At 40.4% G+C, this 14,152-nt stretch overlaps 1 protein-coding gene across 3 annotated transcripts in view; it reads right to left on the bottom strand.

Annotated features, from left to right (window-relative positions):
* The window catches only part of BABAM2 (BRISC and BRCA1 A complex member 2), a 420,511-nt gene that overhangs the window by 88,870 nt on the left and 317,489 nt on the right, over positions 1 to 14,152 (bottom strand). For all 3 annotated transcript variants that reach the window (XM_070572970.1, XM_070572969.1, XM_070572971.1), the window contains one exon: positions 2,002 to 2,101. In XM_070572970.1, coding sequence (XP_070429071.1) covers positions 2,002 to 2,101 — 100 coding nt within the window. The remainder of the gene's footprint in view (positions 1 to 2,001; positions 2,102 to 14,152) is intronic.

A 14,152-nucleotide genomic window follows, 5' to 3' on the forward strand; every position in this document is an offset into this window, starting at 1 on the left:
AATGCTCAATTCTTTCTTTTCAAATTCCTAATATTCAGAATAAGGAGTGTTACAATAGGAGATTTTATTTTACCTTTTTATATTTCCTTGTTATCACCAAATGAGTTTCTATTAAAAAAAAAAACCTGTGAACTCATTAAGCTAAGCATCTGAAAGTTAGTCATTTACCCATGAGCTTCTAATACAAAAATACATTTCTTATAATGTCCTCATAATGGCTGAAAGAAACAGCGGGAGAAAGAGACCCCCAAAATTGTTTATATTGGCTGTAGCCACAATGAGTTTCCATGGCTAACAAAAACTTGAGATAAAGAGCTTGAAATAACCTTGACACAATTGGTACTGATAGCCATGCTGTATGCTTTAAAAGTAAAACAATTCTATTTATATAATAGGGGTTTCTGTTGATTTATAAAAACAGTTCTTACTTTGCAGGCTTAATGCAGGATCAGAAATGTTATTTTGGGAAAAGAAAAACAGATGATAAGTTTGCTTAAGTGGTTTTGTTTAAAAAGGGGATGAAAACAGTTCTGTATACTTGATTTTAAAAACAGAAAACCATTTTAACAGAAACCCACAACAAAACTGGCTATAAAGATAGATTGCAATGTAATTATGGAAATTCATTTGAAGAGATTGTTTCTAAAAGCAGCCCATTCTGTCCTCGTTTGTAGCGAGCAGAAGAACAGCAATTTTAAAAGACAAGTAAAATTAATGAAAGGGAACCAGATAAGAAAAACTGATTCTTGTATTTCTGGGAAAACAGTATTACAATTTTTTTGATGAAAATGTATGACTAGAAATTAATCTCAATTGGAGAGCTTTAAAAAAGCCTTTTCTTCTCAGTTCTGGAAGATCATATTTGCATTTTTCTCTAAAATACTGGGACACAGATTTGAAGGCAGTGCAAAGTCCCACAATGTAAATAAGAATTATGTTCTCTGACCAGTTTTGTAGGAGGACAGAGGCTGGGGAATTTGGTCCAATGAGAAGCAACCACTCCATGAGAGTTAAATGCCCCAGAATCTGTGCCAAGCCCACAGACTGCAGAATTGCCAGATTTTAGTTTCTCTGACATTTAAAAAATAATACTGAAGCCTTTGAAATACTATTGTACTTTTAAAATATTTTCTATAGAGAGATGAGCTATCTTTTGAATGAAAGAGACAAAAGATTTATTTTCCAAACCAATGTGAACAAGTCAATAGGGGCTAAGAAAACAGCACTTTGGGAATTAAGCAAACTGAGTCAGTCCATGTGGGAGAGGAAAGAAAGTCAGTATTGCTTGTGGATTAATATCACCAATTTTCAGCTAAATACACTGGCTAGACATTAACAAGTACATTCTTATACTTTTTAGAACTGACAACAACCATTAATGTAAACTCATCTACTTGCCAATGTAATGGCTCATTAATGCAGCTAAGAGAAAGCTTCAGAGAATCTGATGTGCCTGACTATATGACCAGCTGACCTGGAAATCTTGCCCCTAGGAGCAGGACTCTGGCAAACTGCTAAGACATGACAGGGAGAATCAAGAACTGACTATTAAAAAGTGAGGTACAGAAAAGCAGAAAAAGATGAAGGCAGCTCTATAGAATTACCCTGATATTAACTAGTGGCAAACATACACACACACACACGCTCACACACGCCAGATACTTGGGAAATGAAGGAGCTCAAAAATTTAAAACCGTAAGAAGGTGCAAGATCTATCAAAAGCTTAGGGCACAAAGGAAATTCAAGAAAGAGTAGATATACATTTAAGAGATGAAGATAAGACTGGAAGAGGAGGTCAGAATCCTTAGGAAAGGAAGAAGGAGGGCAAAGAAATAGAGAAATGATGAACTGTAATTCAAAGTAGGAAAGGTTGCTGTTAGATGGAGGTTGAAACCAAGAAGATGGGGCACAGAGAATGGCGCCTGCACGATGATGCTGGGCACATGCTGTACTGGAGGAAGGAGCCTCACAAGGTTGGGGAGTCAGGGGGCTTGCTTTTACCTTGTTGGTGAGCAGGTGGCATACTTGAGGAACGTAATCAATGAGACATCCTCCTCCTGGAAAAGCTGGGATATGAAGGGCTGAGGAGCCTCCAAGTGCACTGAAAGGACAAGAGTACAATGAACACTTCTCTTAGGGCTCCAGGAACTTAAGAAGTGATACCTCAAATAGACTTGGCTTCTCTTATCAGTCTGCCCACCAATTGCCAGAACTGATGGTGCTGGAAATATGGGCTTCACTTATGATTACATTTCTATATTTTAATCCATTTTAAAACCAGCACGTTCACGCTATACATGACTAAAATATTAAATCAGCATGTTCATGTCACACACGACTAACAACCAATGATTAATAACAACTAATGATCCTATCATGCAACAGTACAAATTAGCAAATTTTGATTGGCACAGGTAAACGTCTTACCAACATTAATGGGTTGCACCTATTGTTGAAGCAGACTTTTATACTATTCATTATGCCCAATTCAGTGCTGGGCAAAGATAAGTCCTTCATTAAACACCTTAACTGAACTAAACTGAACTGATGCAACACTGTAACGGTGTACTGAAGGGCCCAGTTCTCAGCTAACCAGCTTTGGCTACCTCCTTGGGCTTTAGTTTCCTCATTTTCAGTGTGAGGCAGGTGGTCTAGGGCAGGGCTTGTAAACTCCACGGTCTACCCGGCCCAAGCAGGCGACGTAGAGACGTGGAGGGAACCGAGTGGGGACTCTAATGAACTGGAGATTCTATGCACAGTGGGAAGGGGTCTCCACTGCTCAGCTCTAGCTGATCTCTGACGTGTAGGAATGCAAGCCTGGTCTTACGGGATCCTAATTTTTCAAGTAAAGCCAGAATCTAGATTATTTAATCTCTCAATTTTTAAATGGTGGCAACTAAATCAAACACTTTCTGAAATACTGTGCTACCTGGTCCTATGTCTATGGGCCAACATGGGTAGGAAGTCTGCAACTAGTCCAAGCAGACATTGATATTCAATTCATCTAAACAAGAAGATACAGTCAAAAATCATCAATCTAAGCACTAAGACACAATATTGATCCAGAAATAGTTTCCAGAACTTTCATGGAGATTTCTTTTCCAGTTTAAATTAACCAGCATACGATTATTAAAAGAAATTGTTCAGAACCTTACAGCATGCATTTCGTATATCATCCTTAATCTTGATTTCATCTTCTTTCCTACTCTCACTTTCCTTTCGTCCTAATTTTCTTATTTGAATTTTATTTTAATGTATATATTTCCGTAAGCCCCTTAAAGCCTCTCTGAAATATTACAGGAAGTAAAAAGACCTCTAAAATCCCTGAATGCTGTGATCTTTCATTATCCAAGTCCCCACAGTTACAAGGTTGAAGCAGTTTTATCATTCCCAGACAGTTTAGAGCAGACAGACTCAGTCTGTAGTTTGTGATACAGGGAACAATATATATATATATCACTGAAAAGACTCCAGAGTCAGCCTGGATCCCTATTGACTACAGATTTCTGAAATTAATTTTTCTGGTAAAATGAATATTATGTTTTTATTTATTTATGAGAATGAAAAATCCGAAAAAACAAATAAAATCCCAGGTGATGTGAGGAAGCTGATATGGAGTGGAAATATTCTCTGTAGATGTTTTCTACTCGGAGGATACCTAAAAAGCACAACAACTGTGACAACTGAGAAAACTATAAGACAGCACTTGACTAAGTGTGACATTAATGAATCATCTGCACGCTGCAACTGCACAGCGTCAGCAAGAACATCATTTCCGTTTGCAGCTTTCAGAGTAGACATCGGATTAGGTTTAGCCTAAACTCTGAAGGAGGGTAGGAAAATTCCTATGACGTCTTGTGAACTGGAAGGTGGCTTTTTGTCCCCTCTTTTGTATGCAAAAGTAAACAGAAGGCATACATCTAACTGGAAAGGTTCTAATGGTTCCATTAGGATGGAAAACTGATTATGAAGAAAATTCTATAGTACAAGAAAAATAAATCCAATATTTATATCCTGTAGTTATTGGTGAAATATCTGTATAGCACAGAGAGGAGCAAGATCCAGTCTTCTCACAGCTTACTTCGAGAGATAAACCTTAGCCTAATAAAACTCCAAAAAATAAAATAATTTGGACAGTTCCCTGGAAATTATTGTAATAGGCTTTGGCCTGTATAAAACATTACAGGATAAGTTCTAAATCATTCATTAAATTTAACACAAGGAATAAAATAGTCTGTGGGTAATGCTCTAAACTTGAAATTCTCTCGGGTTCTGAAATATAGCCATTAAGCAAAAATGACCTATGATGGAGGACAGAAGCGGAGGTGTGAAGAAATCCAAAGACTGGCTGCTTTGTTGCCAGGCCCGCCTCTCTGTGCTCTGCTTCTGTGATTATCAAGAACCAACAATTGTTGCTAGGTGCTTTCCCATTATCTAATTTAATCCTCCCCACAATTCAATGAGAATTCTCACAGTAATTTTACAGTTGAAGAAATCAAGGCTCAGAGAGCAGAAGAAATCTGCTTGGGTTCACACAACCAGAATATGGCAAAGCCAAGATCTGCACTCAGGTCTGCCTGTCACCAGAGTCTATGCTGTTACTGCTGAATTATGTGGCTCCCCGAGAGCAGTGTTTTTTAATCTTGAAAGGGCTACAGGGATGGGAAGAAACAGCGAGTCTGCTACCATGAAGCTGTGTCAGGATTCCAATGATGGTTAGAGGGCTTCTAGAAGCACTCAGATCAGCACTGAAGCAGGCACTGTGATGTACAGCTCACCTTCCTTTATAATTTTCCACACAGCAACAGAGCAAGCATTTCCCTAAATTTTGCTCATACCTCAGTACTCTCCCATTCCAACCATCAAACAATCGGATTCACTGGATCTTGGATGTGAGGGACCAATCACTCTGTCATGTCTAATTGTGAATGACTTAGTTAGCTGTGCAGGCTAAGCCTCAAGGTGCGAAGCACTTCCGATACTATGAAGAATAGTTTTAAATGACAGTTTATTTTTAAAAAGATACTTCTTGCACCCTTTATTTAACTCAGTAGTTTCTTAGCTTGTGCTGATACTGAACCTGACTTCCAGAGTCACATACTGATAATGCTGCTGATTTATGTATAAATACCCGCCAATCGGGTAAATATTTAACAGGCTTGCTATAGCCTGAATGCTGCCCTGATCATGTTGAATAAACAAAGTCAAGTGCCATGAAATAAAAGAGCTATTATGTTTTTAAAGAGTGCAGGATGGAGGTAAGGCCTTGTGATCTCTAATTATTTAATATTCATGAATCAAAAAATATTGGGCTGAGCATGTACAACAGAACACTCATGCTGTGCAGAGATTCTGGGGCTCACTGAGCTATTCCCAGGAACCCGGGGCTGGCTGGAGAGAAGGCAGGGCCTGACTAACCAACTAAGTGACTGAGGTGGGGTGGGGGAAGGGGTGAGGAGGAGATGAAAGGGACCACCTGCAGTTGATTCTTCTGATCTCTAGAGCCACAGAGTGAGAAAGCAGGAGTAAAAGGGGAGAAAAAGTAAGTTGGTGCAGCAGGGTCTCAGGCTGAACTTGGGAGGAGAAAGGAATGAAAAGGGCTGTTTCGATGAGAAAGGACTTTCTATCTCTTTATGGACTGAAATGAAACACGAAATTGGCTGATAATACTTAGAACTGAAACGGAATCTGTGAACATAAATAAGAAGGACAAGGCCAGAGTTTGAGAAACCTTTCCAACAATGTAAACAGACCAAAAGGTAGCCAGAAAAGCATTTCCGGATCCGCCTCATTGGCTCTAAAAGTCCAATATAAGACATGTCTATGTTAAACGTATTAATAGTATTATCTTCCATGCAAATAAAACTAACAGAGCCCTTAGTGAACTTTGCTCTGTCTGCAAATACTCGGAGTGTCTTTAATATTGAAGACTTGACTTGGCTATAGTGCAACAGCACAAAGGAAATATTTTTGAGCCTTTTGACACGGAAAAATGCAGGGAGTCAGCCTGTCTGAAAGCCTGACTTGGGACAATGGGGTTTTGATTTTAACCCATTACGGAACAGCAACTCCCCGTGTAGGGTTTTGCCTTACTGGCCAAATAAAATAAGCAAAACATGATTTGGCACTGGAGAAAAGCAGAAGGGCCAGTGATTTTCAATTATAATTCTTGCTTCTGCCAAGTTTGTTCTCTTTGGTTCTATTCAACTTTCTCATCAGTGCAGTGGGGATAACACTACTCTCAAAAAGATCCCTCTCTCAAGAGTTAAAGTAACAATTAGAGTTACACTGATCTTAAAATAGCATCAAGCACTCCAAGAGACTTTATTATGCTAGAATGCCTCTTGCTTGGGTGTTCTATGTCCAAGGGTCATGTCAACGTGCTGTCAGAGACACTTGGATCAGTCTTAGTGTTCTGCTTTGCCTCTGAATTGGGATCTGAGGGAGAGGAAGTTGACCTGGTTGCCTCCTCCACAGTATAATTCAGGGCAGTGTTGGAGGTTGAAGCATGGAAATGGGGAACTTCCAGGATGGTAGAGGGACACAAGCTGCCTCTAGCTCCCAAGCTAAAAGAAATCCTAAGGAAAGATGAGCTTTCAATTCAATTCAACCATCTCTAACTGTATACCTAACTCTGTTTCAGGACCTGAATTTCCCATTCTGAATACGCGACTAGGGTACCAGTGTTAATTCTCTTCAAGGTAGAGGAATGCTAGAGACCTCAGGAATCTGGGGCACTCTGTAATGTCAGAGTACACTTCCTGGTGCCCTGCCAGGAGAGCCATTACAATAAAACAAAAGTCACTGTAATTTATCGAGTATCCACTTTTGCTAGGCACTGTACTAGGCATTTCATTATCTTTAAACCTCACAACCACCCTGCCCACTAGACCTAATAAGCCTAATTTACAGATGAGGAAACTAAAGTTCTAAGAGTCTAAGTAACTTGTCCAAGATTACCCAGCAAGGAAGTTGCAGAAAAGGGCTTGAAGCCCCGTCTTTCTGGTTCCAAACATTATGTTCTTTTTCACCAGAAATTCTTTCATAGAAAGATGGTGTGAAATTTTTAAAACTCTAATCCCCCTATATACTCAAACAGTGGTATAAGTGACTGAAATTATCCTCAAAAAAGCTTTTATCCATAAAATTCATTGCCCTGTCGTCTCACTTTTTCTTAAGATATCATATGTCACAACAAGGCAACTTGGTAGGAAAAAAGAAAAGTCATACATAGGTTCTGAAAACCCAGACATACACAAATACTACATTAAGGAGAGACTCTTTTTTTTTTTCTAACTGAATTTTCTTTTTCCTAGTAAAGCATTTTCTAGAACTGTTGTCAGCCTTGTCTCACCAGTTTACAGACTCAACTTTGAGCCATCTCAAGAGTCTCTCGATCCCTCAGTTAAACAAAATCAGTGTGTAATTTGATGTGGGAAAATCTCAATGAGTGTAACAGGAGAAGAAAATAAAAGATCAGAATGACCAGTTCAGAAGTAGGAGAAAGTTTGCAGAGTCACACTGGATGAGAGGTCACTGAAGCATCAATGTCGCCCTGGCCATATTACATTTGTGACTGATCTAATATTTCCACTAAACATATTTCACAGCATAAATCAGGCCTTTGTTAGAGCACTGTATGCCATTTCTTGTTTCCCATTTTTAGAGGGACATAAGAAAATGGAAATATTCTGAGACAACAATAAATACGATTAAACACTCGGAAAACGTTCCCCTGGAGCAAACTCTAAGGAAGCTGAAATTGCTAAGTTAAATTACTTAGAAGGTATGGATTTATGAAATAGAGTAAGTTAAAAATGTGAAGGCATTCTACATGGACAATTTGAATCAGCTGTTCTTTGCTTAGGCACAGTACGCATGAAGCAAGTTTAAAAGGCAATATGAGGGATTTAGTTGATAAAATGAATTCTCAACAGAATGGAATAGTGACTAATAGCTCCATTTACGAAGCACTATGTATCAGGCACTAAGCTAAGTGCTTTTTCTTCACAATATCGCCTCTCCTTCACACCAATCTACACGAGAGGTGTTATCCCATTTTACAGATGAGAAGACTGGAGCTTAGATAAGTGACATAACCTCTCTAAGGTCACAAAGGTGGTAAATGGCAGAGAGGCATCTAAATCTAGGTCTCTCTGACCTAAATATACCCCACTCTCAGGTCTTCAATTATCACTTTTGTGACTTCTGAATCCCTATGTGCGGACCTGCCAACTGGTTCCACACATGTCAGAGTCACTGGGCTCCTTCATGCTTGGGTGTTTCAGGGAGGTGCCTGGGCTGGCCGAGACCCTGAGGCTGTCTCCAGGAACATTTATCAAATTCTAGGTACCTGAACTGAAGTGATCAGGGCCTTCTTCATTCCAGGCAATGAACCCCTGGAAACCTGGAAGAACTCTGAGGGCCAGAGAACTTGATGGACACTTTCCAGCAGAGAGGAAGTGGAATGCAAGCAAGGAAACTTTACATTTAAAGAAATGCAAAAGATGGGATTATTTAATTGCAAACACAATATGTCTAATGACATGAATGCTAACCAAGTTTTTGTTTAGAAACATGTTTTTAAGTTTATTAACATCTCAAAAAAGCCTTTAAGGGACAGTAATCTTAACACATGTCCACCATCAGGATTTTGTTGGCATGTGGAAAAGCACTTAAGTACACCCCCCCAAAACAACAATGAACTCAGCAGATGTTCTATTAAGATCTGGTATGAACTACTTACAATGATGCCCGGCCACGCAAGACATGAACAGGCTAAGGGAGAGAAAAGCTTTTTTCCTCTTGTTGCATCTTGATTCCTGGCCTATTACCTGCAGCTGATTCCATCACAATTTCTTTAAGAACGCTTTTAAAATACCAGTCATCAGGAATGAGTGAATTTACTGTGTTTGTATAAATTTATAACTTTGAGGCTCCAGTGAATGGTTTTACTGCTCTATTATTCAAGTAGAGGTTATTTTTCCTATGAATTACCTTGAGAACATTTACTGAAAAAAAAATCAATACATACATATATCAAATCATCATGTTGTACACTTTAAATATCTTACAATTTTACTTGTCAATTATACTTCAATAAAGCTGGGAAAAAGAATCAATGCATACAATAGTTACCCTAGACTAAATCCATAAGCATTTTTATAACTCTTTCCTCCTCATTGCACACAGGTTTGAATGATGGTCAAAGGAAGCTGTGGAGAATTAGAAAAAAATCCCTCTGCCTGACCAGGGCAGAGAAGGGTATCCACCTGGTTCCTGTTTACAGGCATTTACTAAAGGCTCAGGCACATAAACAACATTAGGCAATCTCATGCACATGTTACTGGTCTCTGTGCTCAAAGAGCTAATCTGTAGGTAGCTGGTACTCGGCTTGCACACACATGAAAATGAAAAGACACCAGAAGATGAGATTAGCCAGGGCCCGTACGTAGCACTTTACAATTTGTGTCCAAAGTGCTCCTCATTTGTTTTTTTATAACAGCTTTACAAAGTAGGTAGCAAATGTTAATATGGTCACTGTAGAGATGAGAAGCCTGAGGCTTGAGATGGATGACTTTCCAAGGTCTTCAGACGGGAAACAGTAAAACTGAGATTGTCATCTTCTCTCTGAACTAGTGTTTTTCATGATTGTTTAAGAATAATCTGGGGAACCTGTTACCCAGCCCTCACCCCAGATAAGCTGATCTATTAGGTTCAGCAGGTCTGAGATGGGACCTGGGAATTTCCATTTTAACAGGTCCCCTAGTGAGTGCAAATGGTCCTCAAACTACTGCTTTGTAGCCCACTCTGAGGATGCACAACAGGGACTGGGAATGGGGAATGGTGTGGTAAAAGCAAATATGCCTCCCATCCCTGAGGCATTAGGTCACTGACTATTTGAAAGGCACTGTGGACCACAGGAAGGTGAAGAAAACATAGACATGTTGTATGGGAGATAAGATATTTATGGAAACACAACTAGAAAAGAAGTGATTACCACTAAGTGTATACACGGGCAAAATGAAGTGTAGTTACAGAAGGCAAGGCAAGGGAGTAGTCATATCAAGACTGGGGCTGGAAGTAAGGAGGACACAGATACTACTCAACAAGGCAGGGCACTGGATCAAAGGCTAGGAACTCTGCGGACGGCAGACCGTGGGTCCTGCACCACACTGAGCAGCTTTTGCCCCAATGAGAAAAGCATATTTCACACTTCAGGCTGCTCAGGATATCTACTGGTAAAAGGGCATCTGCCTGGAGAGGGAGTAAGAAGATATGATGGTAGATCCTGATGCATGCCAATGGTGAACTGGGTGGTAAACAAAATTAGAGGTTAAAAAAGTTCTGTTTAGTCACAGAAGGAGAGATGTCCTGGAGATAAAGAAAAGTCTGGGGTATGAGACTGAATCTCAGTCAGTCTCATTGCTTAACATATCTCTTTTACACTGGCAACTTCTAAATTTATACTCTAGCTCAGACTTTTGCTTAACTCAAGACTCATACAGCCAAGTGCCTACTCAACACCTCCACGTGGATGTCTAAAATGCACCTCAGACCTAACCTGCTTACAAGCAAATCCTGCCTGCAAAACCTACTGCTCCTCACTCATCCCATTTCAGTCAATGGCAGCTCCAACCTATTGGTTCCTCAGACCCAAACTCTCAGTCATTCTTGACTCTTCTCTCTCACATTCTGCATTCAAGCAGCCCAGTCCAACCTACCACAACTTCTCATCTGGATTATTGCCTCCATGGATAAACTGGGACTGCCTCAGGGCACTGCCCCAGTTCTTCTGCTATTCCCTCTGCCCGAACTTTCCTCCCAGCCATCTGCAGGGCTTGCTTCCTCACCTGCTCCAGGTCTTACTCAAATGTCACCTTCTCAGTAAGGCTTCCTGAACAACCTATTTAAAACAACCCACCTCCATCCTCGGTATCCCCTCTTCTTTGTTTTACTTTTTTATGGCATATATCGCCATAAGACATTCTCCATATTGTACCTGTTCACTGTCTCACCCGCCCACCCTTCACTAGAATATAAACTCTTCCAGAATGGAGATCTTTGTCTGTTTTGTTTACTGCTATTACACCAGAAACAAGAATAATGCCAAGTTCTTGGTAGGCACTCAATAAATACTTGTGGTATTAAAGTCGGATGAATATAGGGAAAGATACGGGAGTCAAATTTCCAAAATGAACATTAAAAGTCAGTAAATGTATACATCTTTTCTGAAATAGTCAATGAGAAAGGAAGATTTTAAGGGTCTAGGACAGGGGTCAGCAAACCTTTTTGGTAAGGGGCCAGGTAGTAAACAGCGTCAGCTTTGCAGCCAGGTCTCTCTGTGGCAACTACGCAACTCTGATGCTGCAGTACGAAAGCAGCCACAGACAATGTGTAAAGGAACGAGCATGGCTGTGTTCCAATAAGATTTTATTTATGGATGCTGAAATGCAAATTTCATATAATTTTTTACGAGTCACAAATTATTCTTTAAATGTTTTTGTAACCATTTAAAAAATGTAAAAATCATTAGTCGCTCACAGGCCATAGAGCAGGCTGCAGGCCAGATTTGCCCAGTGGGCTGCAGTTTGCTGACTCTGATCTAGGATTATAGGATCACTTGGCAGTTCTACAGATGCTGAAGGCAGGAAAAACATCTAAGAAGAAATATAGGCAAGAAGACCTAGATTAGGTTAGCAAAAGTGAAAAGCAGGCCCTTTCTTTGATTAAACCTCTAAGAAACTATATTTGATCAGCAGGTAAACCACAAGCATTAGCCTTTTTTCAGGCAAGGATGAGGTGAACACTAGGCAATTTGTGGACTGTGGGAGTTCTCATGATACTGGATTGGAACTGTGCAAGAGAGAGCTATTTCTATGATTTCGAATGAAGCTTGAGGAATATTCTGGTGCTTTTTACTTCTATGCTAGGTGAAAAAGCTGCCTACAAAAGCCTTCCTGCCACCTAAAATACTAGCTGTTAGTTGGTGACTGATCCTCAGAAATATTAAGATGAATCATATAGGCTCTTTTCACAGTGCAAAAAGAGATAATTTTAAAACTCAGAAAATGTCACTTTGGGTAGTCACAAACCATACATAGAAAAGCTCCCCAGCCTGAAAATTGTAAATAAATAAAATCCTGTTCCTGCATGGAAACATTCTTCCTCCCGTAGATTCCAATGCTGTCTTAGGACTTGCCTCAAAGGTTGGCTGGTGTTAAAACGTGTTCAGTCCCATAATCTGATGATGGAAGGCAGCCTTTGTTCTCCACCCCTCTTCCCTGGGGCCCTCCCTGGTTAACCCTGCTGTTCTTGGTAACCCACGGCACTCAGCCTTGACTTCCTCAAGCTGCTGCTCTGCTCTTTGAGCAGCTTGTGGCCTCCTGTCTACTGCGCTGGGCCTGGGTTGGCCTAAAAGGCGTCAGCTGGGGCTCAAGCATGGGGAAAGGAATCCTGCATTTCTTTCTTCTTCCTGCTTGGAGAAACAGGTACTTTTGTCTTTGATCCCTAAGCTCTGTTTTCTTTCTCTTGTTACTAAACAGTGCACTCCCTATCTCCCCCTGGTCTCTCCCTCACGCTTTTTTGCAAGTTCATCACTTTTCCACATTGCACCGTTTGGCACAAGAGAAGGAGGGAACCACATCAAATAAAGGAATGTAACCACAAGAGCTGCCTTGAGAAGCAAGGCCCCCAATTTTTTTTTTTCAATTTACAGTTTTTGGACTTGTTCTCCCATAATCAAATCCTCCCTATCGTGTTAACAATGTGGCGGTGTGTCAATGCATTGGAATTCTGCTTCAATCAGCAACCCAGAGCTTAATAGGAAAATGAAGCAACAAAATGTTGGTCTTACTGTTAACCTTAGGCTAGGCCTGTACTTAGGATGGGATGTTGGCTCTTGATGGTGCGAGGGCCACACCTTCAAAGTTTTGTGACAGCTCAGAGTTGTCAGCAGAGGCCTAAAGCAGCGTCTTAAGCATTATGTAGCCGTGCTTCTGCCATCACAAGAGGGACAATCACTCCAGGTACCACAGAGTGAAGTACAAAGCACCCCAAATTTTAGTAAGCCATAGAAAGTTTAGACTGAATTCACTTGCAGAAATTTACAAGACACGTTTAGCTTACTGGCAGCGATTCCCGTGTCTGGCCCTTTGACACTCATGATGTCTGTAGTTATCACAAAAGGGCTTGTGAAAAGTTGAAGTGGTTTTCCTTTTTTTTAAACTAAAAACATGTGTCCAACATATAAACTACTTAGGGACAACACTAAGTGCTACAATTTCAAAATGTCTGGAAGTCACTATTGCATGTCCTCAGCCTATACATGTTATAGTTAATGTTTAACAACAGCTGGCTAATATTCATCATAAATGAAAACACCATTTAGAGGTTGAGCACTTTTAATGCAGTGATTTTATCTTTTGTGACTAACTTGGTAAACTAAACTTCATAACATGAAGGTAGGGTTTTTTTGTTGTTGTTTTGGTTTGATTCACATGGAATATGACATGTGATTGGCATGATTCACAGGCCATTTTGGTTAATGTTGGAAATTAGCCTGTTCTCGAACATCATCTGTAGCATAAATAAACAGTCAGGAGACAAGCCATTAGGCAGTGATTTTCCACCTTCATCTCTTTCAGCGCACCTAAGTAACGTGTTATCCCTCCAGAGAGTCTCCTGGGGAGAAGGGAAGGGGTAGAAGGGAAGGGAAGGGAAGGGGTCTCCTGCCCCTGTTCTAGGGTAGTATATTAGAATCTCAGGGTGGAGAAATGTGTAATTTTAAATAAACGAAAAACAAAACCCAGCAGTTGGTTCTGATATGGACTAAAAGGATAGATTTTTCAACTGCCCCCTGCCCAGCATGAGAATCCCTGCATCAAACCTACAGAAGGAGAAGTCTTCTATCCTTAGGAGTTAAAGACCTTCTCAGCTAATAGGTGAAATTGCTGGTCTTCCACTTTTGGCAACATTCAGCCTGGCCCCAGCTCCACCTTAAAAGCCAAATCATTCATGTCATTTCAGATGCCCATTGCTCTTCCTGCCCCTTTTCCAGCGCCTCCTCCCTACCACATCACCACGGCTGCCCAACAGGACAGAGAGTACGATAAATTTAAGGCAGTGGATAATGAAGGAAGTGGGGACAGCA

Source organism: Equus przewalskii, chromosome 14, assembly GCF_037783145.1.
Source record: "Equus przewalskii isolate Varuska chromosome 14, EquPr2, whole genome shotgun sequence".
NCBI lineage: Eukaryota > Metazoa > Chordata > Mammalia > Perissodactyla > Equidae > Equus > Equus przewalskii.